This window comes from Lepidochelys olivacea (assembly GCF_965140295.1).
Source record: "Lepidochelys olivacea isolate rLepOli2 genome assembly, chromosome: 6".
NCBI lineage: Eukaryota > Metazoa > Chordata > Testudines > Cheloniidae > Lepidochelys > Lepidochelys olivacea.
Window position 1 is genome coordinate 66745852 of NC_140416.1, and position 21454 is coordinate 66767305.

General features: G+C 45.8%; 1 protein-coding gene across 2 annotated transcripts in view; it reads right to left on the bottom strand.

The window, feature by feature from the left end:
• MAPKBP1 (mitogen-activated protein kinase binding protein 1) overlaps positions 1–21454 on the bottom strand; it is a 121561-nt gene that overhangs the window by 80557 nt on the left and 19550 nt on the right. For both annotated transcript variants that reach the window (XM_084631708.1, XM_084631707.1), the window contains exon 3: positions 2479–2570. In XM_084631708.1, the coding sequence (XP_084487834.1) occupies positions 2479–2570 (92 nt within the window). The remainder of the gene's footprint in view (positions 1–2478; positions 2571–21454) is intronic.

A 21454-nucleotide genomic window follows, 5' to 3' on the forward strand; every position in this document is an offset into this window, starting at 1 on the left:
GCTGATTCTTGGCATGCACGAGCTTCTCACAAGAGAGCACTAGCAACAAAATTAGTTTATTTTATGCTGGAGAAGACCCAAAAAAACCCCTAAGCTTGCTCTGCTTCTCTCTCTCATATCCCCCTCTTCAAATGCCAATGTATTCAGTGTTAGAAAACATTAGGGGGAGATAATATACATTGGAATCCATTTGCCTGGGTTCTGTGGGTTTAAAGGTGAAGGACACGGATCTGTACTTGGGTGCAGATCTCAAACTGCAGTCAGTTTAAACAAAAGCATTTTTTTAAATGAAGTAAAGAGACATCACAAGACTTAAACAGGTTCCAGAGCAACCCCAGGACTTCTGCATCACAAGATGGCCTTCACACCATGAGAAGGCAGGCAATTTATGTTTACCCAGCTATGTTTTCCCTCAGGCCTGCCTCTCACACCCAAGCGAAGCTCTTATGAAAGCCCTTTTGCCTTATTATTTATATAGCAACATATGTTTACAAGGTGTTTTACAATAGATAATAAACGCTAAATACAGAATGGAATCCCAGTCCCCAAGGGCTCCCAGCCTTAAAGGGCATGAATGACAGTACAGCACAGAACAAATGGGAGCAGCTAGTAGTCATCGTAGCCAGGAGGAGGCTTCAATGGACAGATGGATCTTATCTAGCAGACACCGGTTCCCCAGCATACCTGGCTCTTGAAGGGCCCATACATAAAAACCAGAACTCCTACTATAAATATATTGTATAATACAAATTACACTTCTAGTCACCCATACCCAAAACTTAAAAATTCACTTGCCAATGGCACCCAGGAAACTCTTGTGAGCGGGCAAGAATAGGAGAGAGCAAAATTTCAGGTCAGGTCCATTGCCTCCACCTATTACTTTAAGCAACAGTGACAGAGAGAGGACGCTTAAATTTCATTGACTTGCATCTTGCATGCTCCTACATGCCATCTACTACTGCTCTCCGAAGTTCCTCCTTCCAGCTCCACTCTGGGTCCCCTCATCTGACTTAGACCCTTTTCTCTCCACACAAATTGCTCTCACCAAAGTCTCCATTTGCAACTTTCTGGCTAAATCTCAGGCCTAATCCGCCTTGGTACTTCTGTTGCATTTGACAATGTTCATCATGCCCTCCTTGAAATGTTTTCCTCACTCGGCTTTCATGACTCCATCCACTTCAGCTTCTTCTCCTATTTCTGAGGCACAAGTTTCTAGATATTGCTATCTCATCAAGCCAAACAGGCAGTTGCCTACCAAAGAAGACTAGCTGGGCATGTCAGAGGTCATCTATATCTTCACACAAAACACAACTAATCTGCAGCTAATGTAGAACTCTGGTAAACGGAGGTTAGAGGTATTAGAAATGTGTGGGACAGTTATCAAAATATGGGCTAAAATTTCAGTGGAGACAGGGATTTGGTAACTAGTGCTTTGTCTTAGTGGATCACCTTTACAGCAGAGTAACCAGTCAAATTAGAAAATACTAAGTATTCTATGTTCCCAGATCATAACATTCAGGGAAATCTTCTGCTGATTTCGTCTGCCATTGCTCTGCTCCAGAGTACAGCCATTATAAAATAGATAAGATCAATATCATTACTAGTGTTAGGAGTCAGAACATAACCATCCCAATTCCTCAGTCTCAGTAACAATAACCGTATTCCATTTAAATTTACTGACCCTCTTGTGGCCAATAAGACAAGATAAAAGCTGTTTTATTGGGGAAATATTCATAAACAAAAAAGGCCACCGTGCTAAGGGGGCACTGTCCTTCCCAGGGGATCTGAGCTCAGTTTCTCAGGAGATGTGATGATATGAAGGCAGAATGCCCAATCTCTAGGTGCAGAGGAAGAAAATGTCTAATTATTCTTGAGTAACCTACTGTGACCAACCTTCAGAGCAGCATTTATAGGCTCCCGAGAGACCTAACCTCCTTATCAGGATAATATTGCAGGGTGGGGGGTGATTAGGGAAAAAAAAGGATGGGGGGTGCATTCCAGAGGATACCTGTACTGAAGCTACCAGTGTAGTCAGACTGGATTTCTCTCTCCATGTCTGGGTGAAGAGCACAACGCCAGACATCACAGAATACATGCAAGAGGGTTATTCCATGCTACAGTTGCCATCTCTTAGAGAGCATCACTATTAGAAACTGAGTTGAACATCCATTGAGTTATGTGCACGTTCAACACACTAGAGAATCTAAAAAAACCGCAAGGCATTCAACACTTAGCTGAAAGTATGAGGAAGAAGAGCTGAAAAGAATCTAATTAAAAGATGTCAGTGAAAATGCAGTCCTTCTAACAAGCTATTAAACCAATGTTGTTGAGAGGAGTCGTCCTCACATTTTAGGAGACTACTTAGTGAAAATTAACAGCCTCCTCACCAAAGACTGTATTTGATACATCAGTGTAAAGATACAGTATTTATCAGGCAGGGTTAAGCTAAGGCCTTTCATGACGTGCGCAGTGACTCACCCTGCTGGATATGCGACAAGGCCGGTCCTGGGGTCGCAGGCTAATCCTCTGCCTCCCGACACAGTTATTCCTAACACTTTCTCCAAGGTCACCTAGTGCAAAAGGAAAACAGAAAGAGTCATGAGCGGCACTCACAGATGGATACATACGTGGGTGCCAATGGATTGCCTCATGCTGGCATTCCGAAACATGGTTCCCAGAGGGCAATGAAGAGAGCATCAAAAGTCACTCAGACAACATCCAGCGGAAGAGTACTGCCACTTTTAGGGATCCCAAGGAGACCTGTAGCTAGTGTAAATGGATTTGCAAATGCAAGCATCCCTTCCCACTCTGTAAAGTTGTTGTTTGCAATATCTGCTTTTTCCAGCCAAGGAGATTGGCTTTGGAAAGGAAAGAAACAGAACAGGAAACAGCCGCTTGAAGGCTTTATGAACCCACCAAGACTTTGTCCTTTTGCAGAACCTCCTCTTTGAGGTTCTGAAGCATTCAGAGAGCTTTCCCTTACCGCCCTTCCCCACCGCCCGCTCCTCTAATCATTTCCACATGCCTCTGTACTGCTGGGCTCCCACTGGGACTAAAACAAACGCTGGCAAAGAGTCTCCAGCCTGGTGGTACAGGCTCAAGAAGTTCCTGAGTAGGCATTCAAACTCTGGGATTCACTGAGGTTCTGCTTTCACCTGAGGCTCAAGGCAACTTGTCCAAGGCCATAAGGGGATCGTGCGGAACAGAACCCAAGATCCAACTAGCTCTCACTCCTGCGTTCTAACCATCAGACAAGTATTTCTCAACTTTCTCAGGGTGGCGACCCCTTATTTGAAGTCAGAAGTTCATATGACCTTCCCTTACATTTCTTACTCTTTTATAGAGGATGTATCCATTATAATAATGATAGTCCTATATAAAATATAACTTCTTTGACTTCAACTACTACATTTGACATCACAAACTATGAAGGTTTTGACCGCCCCAGAGTTAATCTGGAAATTTGATTTTTTTTTGCTTTAGAATTGTAATAAAGTTTTCAATACCTCGCGACCCCCCCCCACCCTCCCAACTGCCTTTGGTAACACCACCACCACCACCCCCAGTGGGTCGTGACCCTTCAGTTTAGAAAGATAGCATATTAGATCTTAAAACTGGTTTCCTTTTTAGAAATCTTTTTAAAAATTAATTTCATGCTTGTGAGGACAAAGTGACACAATGCTGAAGGCTGGGCCTTCTCAGTCAAGGGCCAGAGAGGACTTGAGAAAACCCTTCAGCTAAACTTAAGTCTGCTGTCCTCTCTGGTGTTCTCCTGACTGAAGCACAAAATTGTTCTCTTTCATTTACAGTTCATGCAATCTGGTTTTATTTATTGCATGTTATATGCATGTGTTTTCCCCAGCATCGCCATCCCTGCCAATTCTTGATTTTGTTGGGTCATGTTGTCTTCTGGTTTTGATTAACATAGTTTGAGTATATTTTGATATTTTGTTAAATATCCAGAAGCCTTCGGGCATGGGCGCCACGTAAGAAGTTATTATTGCAATGAATACTATGATCATCAATAGCTTCCCAGGAGATCAATGTCTTGTGCTCATCCAGACAACAGGATGCACAATAGACAGAGGTAGGGCAAGTTTTCCAGTGCCAATGTGCCCAACACAGAACTGAAGGAATCACCTATATGGTGGAGAAGTGTGGTCTCTTTATCCTTGAGTTCTCTGCTCAGGTTCCTAGAGAGGGTGCCAATAGCAACGGTGGATTTTGTGATATAGCTACAGCTTCCACAAGGAACTGGACTGAGACCCCACCACCTCGTTTCACACAAGCCACCAAAAGGCAGCAGTTCCATAACTCATGGCTTTCTCTGTATTCAAGCTGGTGACCTAGAGATGGAAGATTTCATATCCCAATCCCCACAGCCATTCTATCCTCATTCTTGCAAAATGAATCTCTCTTTGGAAATGTGGCTTTTACAAAACTGTAACTAAATATGGTTATTAAATAAGAGCACACTATTAAAAATGCATCTATAAATCCACTAGCAAAGCAAGAAGACAGCTTTGCTCCAATTCCATTTTCCTTTAAAAAAAACAAAACAATGTACTTGTGCTTTGTTCAGGTTTGTTACAGTGGCTTCAAAATACACAGCAAAATGCTTTTAAAATTCTGACTGGAAATTAATTACACACACACACACCTCCAGCACTGAAGCGCAGATCCCCAGCTCTCTGCCCCTCCAACTAACAGGGGTTCAGATCCCTAAGTAGATTGTTCTCAGCCCCAGAGATGGTAGATGGAAAGCAATTTACATCTCTCGCAAGTGATCCCCATCTGGCCAAGACTCCAGCCTTGTCTCATTATGAAAATTACCCATTGCTGATAATGGGCATCAACTGAGCAATTGCCGCTTAGCGCCAGGTGCAGCCCAGACTGCTTTTAATCACGGTTTCCAAAAAGGCAGCGTATACACTATTTGTCCAAAGCCAAATAGTACCTGCGACAGACACACATGGTCAGCGATGGGTAATTTTCCCAGTGTAGACAAGGTTTCTGAGCAATACGTTGATAGGCCTTCAAGGAACTACATTCAGCTTCACAGGCTGGGGAGCATGGAGTTGGAAGACTCTTCCCACTCCCAGCTTTTAAGGAAAAAATGAACCAGAGAGAGTGTTACTTAAAATCTGTTCAGTCACCGTGAGCTCTCACTCTGCCCTACACCTCCCCCCAACCCCCACTCCCACACAGCCCTGTAGCATCACACTGCTCTTCCTCGGGTCTTCCTCTCCCATGTGGAGTGTTGCAGACACCCCAGGCAGCTGTGTAACATATGGCAGGCTTGAAAATGCTTGCAGGCAACAAACGCCCCCTTTATCCTGCCGCTTGTAGCGGGATTCAGACCCAAAGGGGATGCCCAGTCCACATGTTCCCGCAAAATTATTTTCCTGATGAAAAGCATCTTCTCCCCTCCAGCTAATCACACACCCAACTCTATTCCTTCCTTTATAAAGGCAGAACTGTTGCTGAGGGTGTGATAGTTGGTCTTTTTACCATTGTATTTAGACCTAGGGCTACAAAAGGAGCATCCCGTGAAGCAGGAGCCCAATTTTCAAAGCTCCACAATTAACTGATTTTTAAAAATTGACTCCTCTCACCTCACCTCTCATCTCAGATCCAAAGCCTTTGCATATAGGAAGCCTGTTGCCATGATTATGATTTGCAAGGCAAGAATTCATGAACTCATTTAACAAGCAGAATCTTAGAGATGCTACACAGCCATAACCTTTCCTTTTTCAGCTTCACTTATTGCAACACTCCACTATCCCCCAGACAAAAGGAAGACTGTAATCACCTGTCTCCAAGTCCCAATCAGACCTGAATAGTGTGGGAGTGAGGTGAACCTAAGATAGAAGAGTGGGGGTAAGGGTGTGGGGGGCACAGAGTTTGCATTCAGTGTTGGAAACTTGGGGTGTAGTTCTTCCATGGGTCCTTGAGTTGACTTCCCTTTTTGAACCCACACTTGTCATTTACACACATCAGTCCCCTGTTGGTACCTGGTATCAGGTAGTGGACACCTAACTGGCACCTGCAGATAATTACAAGATTGAGTTGCAAAGCTGTGCCTGAATAATCTGTGCCCTCAAACTATAGGCCCAGAGGGGAGGCTAGATTTTAGAAGTCGAGCCCTTTGCAGTCATGACATCATACTGTGGAGGGCTATTAATAATACCGGCATTTCCATCCAAGGATCGCAAAGTGCTTTACAAGTGTTATTGAATTTAGCCACATGCAACACTCTTACGGAGTTCAGGTTAGATTACACCCATGTTCCAGAGACCGAGAGATTTCCTTAAGTCCAATTATTTCAAGTGTGGATGCCTAAAACTGGGTACCTAAATCCACACTTAGGCACCTAAAACAGTGGCCAGATTGTCAGATGTACAGAGCACCTCTCACTTCCCTGGGGAGTTGCAGGTGCTCAGTACATCAGAAATTAGCCCACTTTTTCCAGGTGCCAAAATTTCAGGCACCCAAATTTGAAAAAGTTTGCCTCAGTGGCTTGCCCCAGGGTCACACAGCAGGCCTGGGTTCTACCAGATCTCCCATCTGCCACTCCTGTGCTTCAGGCCACACATTCATCCTTCACCTCTGCTGAATCCTCAGCCCCAGCGGCTGGTTAGCTCTCACAGCTATTCTAGCCAGCAAAGCAGTGCTGTAAAGAGGCCAGCACGGCGGCCATCTCAGTGCCGACACAGCACAGTTGCAAAGAAGTCCCACCTGCTGGAACCCTAGCAGGACGTCCGGGAAAGGAAGCTCCCGTTGCTGAGCTGCCGTAACTGGCACTCTCAGAGCCCTGCAGAGAGCAGCCAGAGCTTTCCCAGTTCTCCTGACCAGGGAGAACCAGCCGAACACTGCAATGCCCAGGCAGTGACCAAGTGGTCTCCAGGCCCCTCTGCTGCACCAGCTCCCTGCTCAATTACTGACAAACCTCTCCGAAAGACAGGTCTTTAACTGGTCAGCTGCCCTGAACAGGAAGGACAATCACAAACAAGAAGTGTGATGGACAGCTCCCAGAGAGGGGTTTTACCACTGCCTCAGGGAAGCTGAGGCCAGGTTGACACTACCGCGGGCAGTTGCTTTAGTGGGTCTAGTAAAGACCCACCAAATCACCAGCAGATTGCTCTCCAGTCAACCCCTATACTCTACCCCCAACCAGAAGAGTAAGGTAAATCGACAGGAGAGTTTCTCCCGTCGACCTTCCGTGGTAACTCGACCTAAGGTACGTCGACTCCAGCTACATTATTCACATAGCTGGAGTTGCGTAGCGTAGGTCGACTGACCACGGTAGTGTAGACATAGCCTGAGACACCAGCCACCGGCAGTTGTTGCTGCATTTGAGGGCTAGAACAAAATTTTAAGTCCTAAGAATAACCCCAGCTGCCCGACTCTCTCCCACATGCTGTGTTGTGCCAGCCTTGGCATGCTCCCTTTGGGCTTGTGTACACAGCAACATTTATGGCCAGAAGTGGGAGAGGCACAAAATGTGGTCTTGCTTCTTACAGAGGGCATCAGCCGGTGTTACAGAACCAGTGCTACGGGCTCTGTCTGGGACCCTACCATTATAACACGCTCCTCCACCACAGTACACACTGCTGTGTAGAACCAAAGAAGCCAATCAAGCCAATACTATGGCTGAACCTGAAACGACTGTGTCTGAGCTGGGGCTTGCAGAGATTTCCTCTCCATTGTGAGCAGGGACTTTCCCCCCTGAGAACCATATCAGTCAAGCCATGCTATTGGATCCTTACCTCCTTCCTTGCACCTCTTAGGCCACAGGATGGCAAGAGCTGTGTTAGGATCATACTGTGGTCCAACCAGTGGGAGTGTTCTACAGTATAGCTTGATGGCCACTGTTCTCAGGAAAACAGAACCCTTGCCCACACTGGTCAGGGAAACCATCTGTAATAGACACTCGTAGCATGGTTTCAACTGTAGGTTGGACAATGCCTTGATGTTGCTTCCAGACTGGATAGAAACACTACAGCAACACAACTGACGCTTGTCACATCACTCATCCCAACACACAAGCAGGGAACTGACTAGGAGTCCAAGAGCAATTTTGCCTCCCCCCTCCATCCGCCCAAACACCAAATGGAACTCTTAACTGCACTACTGTTAACCCACCAGGCTAGCCCCATTTCCAGCCTTTCAACACCATCCACATCTTCGGAGGCCCATGGAGCTACACATTCCCCATGAGTGCAGAGCTATTCTAGTTCAGAAATAAATAGCTGGAGAATTTAAGAGGAGGGAGAGGAGCTGTGTCCAACACCTCAGTACTTGAAAACGGCTCCCAAGAGAAGAACATCGTGAAGTCAGCCACAGCTAACACACCAACAACAAATTCCTAAAGCAACATCAACCAGCAGCTTACAGGAGTCAGTAACTTAGAAAGGCCATTCCCAGTGATGACAGAGTCCATCACATACCTCAGCCATTCCGAGAGGGCAGCCCAAAGCTAAACAATGGGTAAGAATTACAACTGCTCTAAGGACTTGTCTATAGCTGGAAATTAACTGAAAGTTATTCCAGAGCAATTATTCTGCTACAAGTTAGTCTGGAATAGTTATTCCATTCCAGAATAGCTATTTCAGTCAGCTTCCAAGAGTAGACAAGCCCTTAGTTAAAAGCCTAACGTGGGCCAAGAGATCTACAGTAATACAATTAATGTTTTAGTCCATTTCATTAACTAACAACGTCAGGCGAGCAAGATAAGACTACATCCTTCCCTGTCAATACATCACCTGCTCACCTAATTCACTTAGCGGTACATCAATAACGTATTGGCACAGTCACACGCCTCTATGAGAGAAGTGGACATAGAAAAGCCAGCGTTAAGAAAGCAGTGACGGAACTTGGTCACTGAATTTTGGAAAGACTAGAGCATCTTCACCAACAGTGCAGCAGTTGTCAATAACGAGTAGCTGTTTTGTCTGAAGAGTCAATATAGAATGAATTTTTTTTCCCCCCCTTACAAAAATCAAGGCTAGATTTCATGAAAGCCCCAGTTGACATGACTGTTCCCTCTGGATTCTGCCACTGTAGCTTTCAGCACCATTACAGTCCTGAATTTATTCGGAATGTTGCAACACAGCAATATGACATGAAGTTGTTGACATTGGGGTGTGATGACACATGTGAAGATGCATCTTGGCCATGCATGGACAATCAACAGGTGAGTACGCACAGGCAGGAGTGCGCTATGGAGGCTACATTCAAATGGTGAGTGCCAAGCCCCAAAGCTAGCCCAGCTCTCAGACCACCAGCTTTCTCGCCAGCCCCCCAAACAGTGCACAAGTCCAAGTGTGCGTAACCATCAGGGACTGGTGCATACCACACAGCCTCTGATCTACTGTCTGAACACATGCTCTGATCTCCTGTTACTGCTGCAAAACAACAAAGGATTGAGGTATTCCACTTACCTCCGCTGTGCTTCGTTTGGCACATTAAACATGGAACACTAATTACAGTGCGTTGTTCTGCTTACGGGGTTGTCAGCATTTCCATTGTAAAGCCTTCATTTCAGGGGTTTACAGTACAGCTGTGAAATATTCTCTTTGGGCTGAAGCTTGACGTGCAAAGGTTTGGCCCCAGACCAGGTTTGTCTGTTTGTTTGCTGTTGAGGGTTTGAGGTTTCTGGTTTTGGTCTCAAAGGTTTTTTTGTTTTGTTTGTTTTGGGGGGGGGGGGGGATTTAAGGAGGGAGCTATTTCCAAGTTATCAGAATGCAAAACAACAAAAAACACACTGCTCCACTTGATTTCCTCCTCTCCCAGCCACCCCCTTTGTTGATGTGTTCTAACTTTAACAGCTTCATCTTAGAGCCATTTTAAACGTACTTAACTCTATAAAGCTAGAGGATTGTTTGCCTTCTCCCTCCTCTTCCCCAACTACAGTTTAACTTGTTTTTCCCTCTCAGACTCCAGTGCTGACGAAATGTTCCGGCTTGACAGGCTGAAGACTGAAATCCCTCTACCCCAGAGGAGGCAGAACAGCAGGGCAAGCTCCCACACACCCACCTTACTAATATACCTCAGCCCTTCCCAGGGTGGACCAGTCTCCACAGCCCATTCAAACCTTGGTCATCTGACATTGTTGTCATTTGTCCTGCTGGACTCTTTGTGAACACTGACCCTCTAGGAGTCGCACTGGAACCAGCAAATTTGTTTCACACAGGCCACCATGCCGACCTGTTGCAAAATTTTGAACACTTCCAACCTCTGCTCTGTTTGAGCCAGCATTCATGAGATGAAAGGCTTCTTATCCCATTTCCAAGCCACTGAGTCAGTCTCCACCTCTCTGAAACCCCTCCACCTTCTGTTTCCTTACCGAGTAGGAATAATAATTCTGTAAGGTTCAAAGCAGCCCGGATATTGACATCTTCAATCAGTGATGGCGGTTTGCAAGGTCAATTTGTTTGGTTACCAAAATAGCCACAATGCTCTTTTTGTTTTTAAAACCCCAGGGAACACAGTCCCACAGTCTAATTACATGCCTAACGCACCTTGGAACCACCATGGCAAGGGCTGCAGTGAAGTTACTTGGAGACTTGAATCATTATAATGCACAAAGCCATTATATTATAAATCCTGCAAAAAAGCAGGAGGTGGGGGTGGAGATGGGCTTCTAATGGAAGCGCTGACAGAGTCTCAGTTTAATGGCTCTGCCAGGTGCCAAGACAACGTGTGCGCGTGGGTGTGCGTTATACAGAATACATACAGGCTATAGAATGGAGAGCAGCACAGAGAGGGAGGCGGAAGGCAGGAAACGTGAACAAGCTAGCTCCCTATGGATTTTCTTTCTACATGCACCCTCCCAGTCTCTCTCCCCTGCTCTCCCCACACACCACACTAGCCGTTTCAGTCCCATTCCAGCTGTCAGGATCACATTCCTGACCCGCCAGCCCCAGCTGTCTGGGGCTACACTGCTGAATCTGCACTTTCCCTCCCCAAGAGGCACCTGGAGTAAAACAATCCCATACACAGAGTCTCCCAGCCCTCAGGGAAGGGGAGGGGGCAGGGAGAGTCTGTTCAAAGTGCTTGTGTCAGGAACCAGATAGGGCGTTCAGAACAGGTAGCAGCAAGCAGCTGCCCCCCATTGCTCTGTGAAAGAAGATACATGAGGGTCAGCTCCCTACTGGCTTCTGAAGCATGGTGTAGTAGCCATTAAATCACTGCCCACAGGTCCCAGTTTCTCTGTTTAACCCAAAGCCGAAATCTCCATCTTTCTCCACTCCTCACCCCCACACTAATGCCTGGGGTCTAATTTCCCTTTAAAAATAAGTGCCCTTCCTCACCCCTGCAGGCCTTATGCTCCTGAGAAGACATGGGGAGCTCCTAGGGTGACCAGACAACAAATGTGAAAAATCGGGATGGGGCGGGGGAATAGGAGCCTATATAAGAAAAAGACCCAAAAATCGGGACTGTCCCTATAAAATAGGGACATCTGGTCACCCTAGGAGCTCCAGGCTCTCTTTGCTTCTCCCACTCAACTAGAGTCCTTATCTGCCTAACTGCAGACCCAGGGCCTGAGTTGCAATAAGCTTCTGTGGGATTTGTCAGGCCCTCATGCTGGCCTCTCGAATCTCAGGACTTTCAGAGCGGAAGCTGAAAAGGCGACACTGACCAGACTAAGGGCTTATCTACACATGGTTACTCTGGAACACCTATTCCGTGGGTTAAGATAAATCGGAACAAGGCTCCCTTATTCTGGAATAAGTGTGTCCACACATGGAGTTAATCAGGGATGGACAAGTCCTAAGCGGAAGGAGAGAGAGGTAGATCCCATTTAGGCAGACTACAAAGAAGACAGTTCTTAAGCTCTTGGGACCCACGGTTGTCCAGAGTCACTTAACGTCAGGAATATTTTATTTACCCAATTTTTTTTTTTAAATAAAACGTTCCCTTTATGTTATTTGTCATATGGCAGAGAAAGGGGATGGGGGCAGATCTAGGTTTCAGGCTTTTCAATTTCTGGCTGTAAAGGGTATGGTGGACACTCATCCATTCATCTGAGCTAGCCACCACAGTGCAATAGTGCTTCTCTGCCACTGATATCTGATCTATCCTTGGAGCCAGTAAAGGAGCTGATCCAGCCTTCCACCAGTCTGAAGTTTGGTAAACCATTTTCAGGAGGGCAAAGTGCAACTGAGTACTTCCAGTGTTCCCCTGACTGTCCACATTCTAGCAGCTTCTGTCCCTGGAACCACTTTTTGCTGAAAGTGGGTCAAGGCTGCTAACCACCAGTCTGCTCCAAATTCAACCACTAAGATCAGAGGTAGGCAGAGAAAGTGGTTTTGGAGTGAGAACGAAATGGAAGTAAACGGGATTCCCAAGGGCAATGTTTCAGTTACTCATAAAGGGATTTGGATTAATTCAGCAACAAAAGGGTCTGAAAGTGTAAGGGGGCATTGTTTATCACAATTAATCATCACTTCACAGGAAGGGAAGGCCCTTTCCACAGTCATTTTCCTCTGTTTCACACAAACGTTAGTCATCACAAGAAGTGAGGAAAAGAGGACACAGAAAACAGCCAGGAAGAATTTGAGCAAAGGCTGCACAAGGCCCTACCAACACAGTTCTGCAAATGCACCATCCCCCATCCCAATCCCAGTCCTGGGCTTACTCCTAAACGGAGAGGGATGATAGTTAAAAGTTCGTTATGGAGACAGACATCAACTGTAGGCCACAATGAGAAGCAACTCATTTCACTTGTGACAAGAGAGATTTTAAAACACAGGCCTCTAAAGGGGAAAAGACTATTACTCCTCATGCTACCTTAGTAAGGCAAGATTCAATGCTCAATTCCAGAAGATGACCGCCAAACTCCATGCACATGCAGACTCCCAAACTGACTATGAGGACACACTGAGAAGGAGTGCTCAGAAAGCCCTCATTACTCCTGACCCAGTACACGGTCCAAAAAGTCCATTCCACACCAGTAAGAAACAAACTGCATAGGCCCAAGGAGACTGAAAGGAGCCGAGATACTTGAGAGTGAAATCAGAGAAAGAGAACAAAGTCCCAGCCCTGGAAAAAAGAGAGACAGATTGAGATTCAAAGCTATGCTTTCCCCACTGCTCCTCCTCACCTCCCCCCATTTATTTTAGACAGGAAAGGACCAGGACACTATTTGCCATGAACCAATTTTTTGGTGGGATTTAATTGACTGTTGGAAGTAATTGACTGTTGGAACTTTGTGGGCACAAGGACGAGAGAGAATGAGAACACACATGACTGCAGCCAATGGGGTGATTCTAAAAGGTGCTGTCAGCACTCATGTGGGATGACCTGCATAACTCATTGCTGGCTTCCGTATTTATGAATAATGTGGGCATCCCAACTCCATGCCAATCAAACCCGCACACCTCACCACCATGTGTCCTGATCTATCACGTGTGGTATACGCAAACTCTTTTAGAGATGGATGAGTTTGTTTGTTTTTTTTTAATTTTTTTTTTTTTTTAAAAAGAGGAACATCTGTATCTACTCTATAAAGCCAGGTGCTTTAATTGCCATGAGGCCAACTGAGCAGGTCTTGCAGAGAAGAGAGCAGCTGTAAATAATCAATTTAAGACAACTCTAGAAGAAACTTAACAGTTTTACTATTCACAAAAACCTTACAGATTTAAAGCCCGACATCTCAGGAGCTTCAAGGGACAAAGGCAAGTTCTCTGCCCCACTGGAAAGCTGAGAGCTCGTCTCCATTCATTGGTATAAGCTCCTGCCTCAAACAATTAAACTGGTCCCAGACTGACTGTCACCTGCGCTACACCTCAGCCCAGTGTGATTTGGGGGAAGGAAATGTACATCTGTATCTATATCTGGAAGGGGAGAATTAGAGGCATTTTACGTACCAGGTTAACTTAAATAAAAGAGTGGCGGCAGCTTAAAGTTTCTCAGGGGTTGGGAAAGCTGGAATAAAAATACCAAGATCAGAGATCAGGTGAGGCAATCAAAGATGTGCGGAGAAGGCCATTTATCACATGAATTGCACCGCTTGTGGGGGGAGGGGCGTTTGTTTCCAGTTAGCACTGAATCCTGCCATAAAGATAGTGTGCACAATTATTAGTTACTATTTGTATTTCAATAGCACCTAGATGTTCCCCATTGAGGTCATAGTGTGAGGCACCAACACACACAAGTAGTAAGGAACAGTCCTTGACTTGAAGAACTTGAAATTAAAGTAGACAAGAAAAAGAGAGGACAGGAGGGGAAACAGAAATATAAGAAGAGCTGCAATGACTTGCCCAAGGTCACCCAGCAGGCCAGTGGCAGAGCTGGGAATAGACCCCAAGTCTCTTGAGTCCCAGTATGGTGCTCCATCCATTGGGCCAAGCTGCACATCTCCAGCACTTAGAATCACAGAAATGTAGATTGTAGGAAGAGACCTTTAGAGGTCATCTAGTCCAGTCCCCTGCACTGAGATAGGACCAAGTAAACCTACACCACCCCTGACTGGATGTTTGTCCAACCTGTTCTTAAAAACCTCCAGTGACAGTGATTCCACAACCTCCTTAGGAAGCCTGTTCCAGAGCTTAACTACCCTTATAGTTAGAAAGTTCCTAATGTTTAATCTAAATCTCCCTTGCTGCAGATTAAGCTCATTACTTCTTGCCTTACCTTCAGCGGACATGGAGAATAATTGATCACCATCCTCTTTATAACAGCCCTCAATATATTTGAAGACTGTTACCAGATCCCCCTTCAGGCTTCTTTTCTCAAGGCTAAACAAACCCAGTTTTGTTTTGTTTTTTTAAACCTTTCCTTATAGGGCAGGTTTTCTAAACTTTTTATCATCATTTTTGTTGCTCTCCCCTGGGCTCTCTCCAGTTTGTCCACATCTTTCTTAAAGTCTGGCGCTCGGAATTGGACACAATATGCCAGCTAAGGCCTCATCAGCATTGAGTAGAGCGGGACATTTACCTCCCATGTCTTGCATATACCACTTCTTCCCTTGCCTTCAGCCAAAAAACAGGCCCAAGACAAGTATAAGAAAAGTGCTTCCAAGCAAAAGCAAAGGAAAATAGGAGAGAGTTTAATTCCACTCACTTTTCCATACATCTTTCAGATGAGTGGTGAAGAGGCCCCAAGCACCCATGGGCCCTTCTTTTCAAATCTATGTGCCTAAAGTTAGGCACTTAAGTCCACCCGAAGGTACTTAAACAAATGGTTTTCAAAGGTGCTGAGCTCCCACAGACTTTAAAAGGTGTTCAGCACTTTCGAAAAACCAGGCCATTTATTTAGGTACCCCAGAACGTAGTTGGTTTGAAAATCTTGGTCAGTGTCCTGGACAAATACCACCACCTAGTATTACATTCTGCCTCCTGGGATATTCAAGGGGACCCACCACCCTTACCAGCTTTGCCTGGATCTCTGCAATCCTCTCCTTCATTCTCTGCCCTTTACCCTGCAGAATAAGCTCCTTACAGAGGAGGCCTTATAATCAAGTGCCCTTTGTATGTCCAAGAATTAAAGAGCTCTTCCCGTCTTCAGTGCTCAGTGTGCATGTTAATCGAAAGAGCTCTCTGCTGTCAGCTGGAAGGAGATTGTGTGCGACAGGAAAAGCATTACCTAGAGATACAGAAAATGTCTTTAAAAGAATGGAGCAAGCACTGACTTCCATTGGTCCCTCACCACCATCCCCAGTAGTGCTTTCCAAATTCTTCACCTGCAGCACGATGCCCAGATTGTTCCAGCCTGAGGATTCCCCTGCCAGGCGTAGAAAATTCCACAAAATCTCTACGTGCCAAACCAGGGACATAGAGTATGTGATATTCTGTTCTTTCAAAAACTGCACAGCTCTAACAGGCAGGCCCTGACCCACTGTCCATTGAAGTCAATAGATATCATTTCATTGACTTCAATGGGGTTTGGATCAGACCCTAAGAACAAGTGAGAAATCTTTTTTTTTTTTAAACCCAGGATCAGATGGTTTAGGTTTTGTTTCATTGCCCCATCTAAAAAATACGTTCATTCTTCCAGGCATGCTGGACACTATAATTTTCAAGCCCAGGGAAGAACACAGCTGGAAGCTTAGCAGGTACACGGGCACAGCTGCTGAATCGAGAATCTCTGCTTCATAGACTATTCTGTTTATGACCTAAGCAAAAGGCAGCCATTACTCACAGAGCAGCGATCTGGAACTCTTGACTCGGTTTGGATCTTCCTAACAGTCTAAATTTTTGCCGGGCAAATGAATCCATCATCTCAAAATAGTTCCTTACAAATCAGCAGAAATAAATCATCTGTTCAGATGCTCACAGATATACAAATATGAATAGAGAATACACAACAAAGGGAGACAAAATTAGAGAGAGATAACCACAAGTCAATCCTGAACGATCATTCTCAACTTGCTGAATAGCTTGTTTATTCCACTTCACCCCACATGCTTTGCATTAGATTACTTCCTCCTACGACTTCTTGCAAATGTGTTTTAGTTTGTTCTCTTTAATGAAAATGAGTAAGTAAATGACAGGCACAATAGTTCAAGCAAGCCAGTTTATATGAGGACTTAAAAGGGGACCTACAAAAGGAAAAAAATGCACTAGTCCCCATCTCACTGATGTATTATGGTAGCCTGGAAAAGGTTCCCTCTTCACTCCACTTGTTTGCTTTGTGTAGTATTTTTAACACCATAAACACAGGGCTTGTCTACCCAGGAATCCAGGCTATGGATGACTTGACAAACAGTAGGATCATGAAGTACAAATACCAAGGAAGTGAAACCTGATCAAGAGGAAGTGATTTTTATTCAGATTTTTTAAAACTTGTTTGTGTTTAACATCCAATTCCTGATATTTCTAAGGGTAGGAAAAACCCCATTATTTTGAGGCCTTCTTATACATCGGAAAAAATTAAAGATGGGCATGTGCCCAATTTCCATCTCTCCTTGACAGATCACTATTTTTGCTTTAAGTTTTTAGTTCTCAGCAAAATTATTCTGCTGAGAAGGTAGAAAGAGGCAGATTCAGGAGATGCAATCCTAAAAGCATCTTACATTCCTGAAGCAGGATTTGCTTATAAATATTTTAGATACACCTTTCCATAGTGACACTTATTTGTCAGGGAGTCTGGGTTTCCAAAAGGTATGCTCTGGTCAATATACATATTGGTAAATACCTTTCCTACTCATCACAGGGCCATTTTGCCTGTTTAAAATAAGGACCATTAGAACTAGCAAAAATATTCAAAGAACACATTGTAAATCTGGGTTGTGACATCTAAGAATGTCTGTAGTTAAAACATCTCAATCTTTTTGAAGCTGCACCTATCCATTGCTCTGGTGATCATATTTATACTGTATTTCACAATTTCTAGAATCACATTGAATATAGAAACCTAGACAGAGGATCTCTATACATCACTGTACCTTAATGCTTAGACCAAGGGTGGGCAAACTTTTTGGCCTGAGGGCCACATCAGGGTTCCAAAACTGTATGGAGGGCCAGGTAGGGAAGGCGGTGCCTCCCGAAACAGCCTGGCCCCTGGCCCCTATCCGCCCCTTCCCACTTCCTGCCCCTTGACCTCCTGGGACCGCCACCCTCCCCCAGGACTCCCCCCATCCAATGACCCCCGCTCCCTGCCCCCTGACTGCCCCAACCCCTATCCACACCCCCGCTCCCTGAGTCCCTCCTGGGACTCCCACACCTATCCAACCCCCCGTTCCCCATCCCCTGACTCCCCCCCCGGAACCTCTTCCCCATCCAACTGCCCCCTGCTCCCAGTCCCCTGACTGCCCCCCAGGACTCCCTGCACCTTATCCAACCCCCTCACTCCTCGCCCCCTTAACATGCCGCTCAGAGCACCAGGACTGGCAACCGCGCCACCAGGCAAGAGCCAGTCACGCCACTGCACAGTCTAGAGCACCGGGGCAGGCTGGTGGCTCTCGCAGCCATGCTGCCCGGCAGGAGCTCACTGCCCCGCCGCCCAGAGCGTTGGCAGCACGGCAAGCTGAGGCTGCGGGGAAGGGGGGACAGCAGAGGAGGGACTGGGGACTAGCCTCCCAGACCGAGAGCTCAAGGGCCGGGCAGGAGGGTCTGGCGGGCCGGATGTGGCCCGCGGCCCACAGTTTGCCCACCTCTGGCCAAGACAATAGTAAATGGTGGGATACTGGTTTTATGCTTACTGGTTCATGAACAAGGAGAGGGTGCAAAGGTAGCTCCTCCATAAATTCTGTAGCTCAGCTGGTTATCCAGGGAACAGCTATAGTATTAAATATGGCTTACTATTTGTCAGAATAAATCAAAGAAGTGCAAAGTATATATTGCATTTATTGCAAGTGTTGCAGCAGGATAGGAAGAAGCAAAATACAAACACTTCACTCGACTGAACTTTGGAAAGACTCAATAGCAAGTTAGTCAAAGGTGGACAAGTTTTTGCACCTTGAGGCTTAGGAAAGCATGTAAAACTAGGGCTGCTCTTCGCACATTAACTGTCTCTGTGCTGCTAGCTCTGTGGAGGCCATTTCCGGTGTTTCCTTTGGCAGCAAGATACTTATCTTTGAACTTCACTCTGTTACACGCGGTACAAGAGACCACAGGAGCATATGACAGCAAGCTTAGCCGGTATCCTCTAGGGTGGCTGCCACGTGGAAGGTTATGTAGGCGGACATTTCTACTACATTGTTTAGCATGACACACTAGGTGACACTAGAAGCCCTAGGAGTAGGGTGACCAGACAGCAAATGTGAAAAATCGGGATAGGGGATGGGAGAGTAATAGGAGTCTACATAAGAAAAAGACTCAAAAATCGGGACTGTCCCTATAAAATCAGGACATCTGGTCACCCTACCTAGGAGGCCAGCCACCCCAATTTTAGAGATCACCTCAGTTGTGTCATGCGTATTCCATAACCCCCCCACATTCTCTGTGGGACAGTTAGGGACTTGAGTCTCCCACATCTCAGGTGTGCATCCTAACCACTGAGCTATTTATATGTGACCATACCCTAAGGGGTGGTCTAGCAATTCATCTGGTTGCAGGGGGGAAAATACCTCAGGCTACTGTGAGGAGGAATTCAAAAATAATTCAGCTGCAAGGTTAGAATTAGAGAGCCCCAGGATAGCCATGCAAAGCACAGATCGCAGGTTGTGGGACACAAAACTCTACAGCAAACCTCATAGGATTCCTGACAAAGTCCCCTCCCCCTTAGGGGAAAATGGGTTTGTGCAACCTTCACACTTTTCCACAGGGAATAGAAGCTCTGGCCCCAGAGAGCCTACCCTTTACACACGACTCTCTGGGGCTCAGCCTGGTATTCCAAAGAACTGTGTTGCCATTAGCAACACTTCCCACCCCCACCCCCACCCCAAGACAGCAAGCGGAGTTGACTCCAAAGGACTTCCTACACCTGGCAAGGGAAGCCTACTATATTGGTGCTACCCCCTTTCTTACTCCCCCATCCCAAACACACAGAGTTGGGGGCTTTTCCACTCCTCCATGCATCCCAGTGAAAGGAAGCAAAGGAGCCAGAACTATTTATACCAACAATTTTATTGCAACGGTTCTATAGTATATAAAAAAGGCTCCATGGTTTATTTCCAGCCAGAAGTAACCCAATGCTGGTGTACATATGTTTCGACCACAGTGACTGGAAAGAGTGTCCCATAAAGGCTGTTACTCTGCAATTCCACTACGACTGGTGTGATTACTATCCTTGCAGAAACACAAGCTGTGTTAGGAAAAAAAAAAAAAACACGTCCAAGGCTCTATCTACACTTAAATCTCTGCAGCACTTCAGTGTAGACACTCACTACAGTGGCAGAAGGGGTTCTCCCATCAGTGGAGTTAATCCACATCCTCAAGAAGCAGTAGCTAGGTCAACAGAAGAATTCTTCTGTCAGCCTAGCACTGTCTACGCCGGGGGCTAGGACACCTTGACTACATCGTTATGGGGTGTGGATTTTTCACACCCTGAGAAACGTAGCTGGGTCAACCTAACCTGGACCAAGAAGCTAAATAAGTCACTTGCCTGAATACCACTGACAGATTTCTACTCCAGCCCCAATGGTTTCACAATATGGTAGTTAACAGTCAGTTCTTGTCATTTGTAACAAAGTTCTGATTGCCAAGAGATCAAGCAGGGAGGGCCAGGTTGCGTTACCACAGAGGGGCAGATCTGCAGTGCATCCTGTTTGCAGTAACCCTAAACCCTTAAAACCCAGGCAAACTGAAATGAGGCGCTTTACACCGCTAATTACGGGCCAAATCCTGATTCTACTGAAGTCAATGACAAAACTACCATTATATCAGTGGAACCAGGATTCAGCTCAACAGCTATAAACTTCCACTAATAGGAGAAGTAAAACCTTGGGGCTTTTCAAAAGCACTCCAGATAAGCCTAAGTCTGCTCCCATTTATGTTACTGGAAAAGCTCCCACTAACTCCATCAGGTGCAGCTGAGGGAGGAGCCAGTTACAGACATCTAGTTCTAACCCAGTTCCATGGTGGCACAGCATACTTAAGGGCAACCATCTGCCAGCCAGGGATTGCTGGAGCGAAGTAGCCATGAATGGCATCATTATGCAGATCATCCCAAAGGAAGCCAACAAAGCCCTTTTACCGCATCATCATGTACTCTGCATATTAAATGTATTTCAGAAGAGTTTTGGAAAGTAGTTACAGATTTTATTGGTACTGCTTTACACATCCTTCTCCCTAAAGAGCCAGTTTACATGAGTCAAACAGTACAGGACTCCAAAAAGGAGGAAAGTTACCTTCTGCTTTTGAAGGGCAAGAGAGGCGATTAGCAAAGTTCAAATAGCCAAGTCCAGATTAGCAAGCCAGTGGGTAGTTTTGGGAGTGGCTTGATTCAAGTCTAAGATGCCACTTGCAAATGATTGAAGCAGGCCTGGCTTTGCAATGTGGTCCCTAGTACACGACTGGTGTTCACAGTCACACTGTGCATTGTCGCTCATCTTCCAAAGGCATACGAGATGACAGCATCTGCCATGCACTGTTCTAAAATGGTTCAATGGGGACCATTATTTCCAGGGTAGACTGAAGCGTGGAAGTGCTTTTCTGGGGTTGGCAGTCAGGTGTTTGTGGGACATTAACATTATCCCAGAATTCTTTCCAGTGTGCCTCAGGATGGAATGAGGACACTGTAGCCTGACCCCAAAAAGGCTTGTGAGATTTCAGACATTTCTTCGGAAGGTGCCAGCAGTTCTCAGTTCAAGCTAGCCACGGTTGGACTGTGCTCATGACCTGCATGTCTCTCTCTCCAGATTCTGGATGAGGGGTATATGTGCCAGAGTGAGCACCAGTTGACCAGGTGTTGATTTTACCCTTCCAGGTCTGATTCTCATCATGGCACTAGGCCACACATCCAGAGATTGGCACATGAGCTGCCCACCCAGACCAGTGCACAATAATCAGCAGCCATGCGTAGCAGTGCTAGAGTTGCTGTTGGCTGTAGCTCACGAAAGCTCACG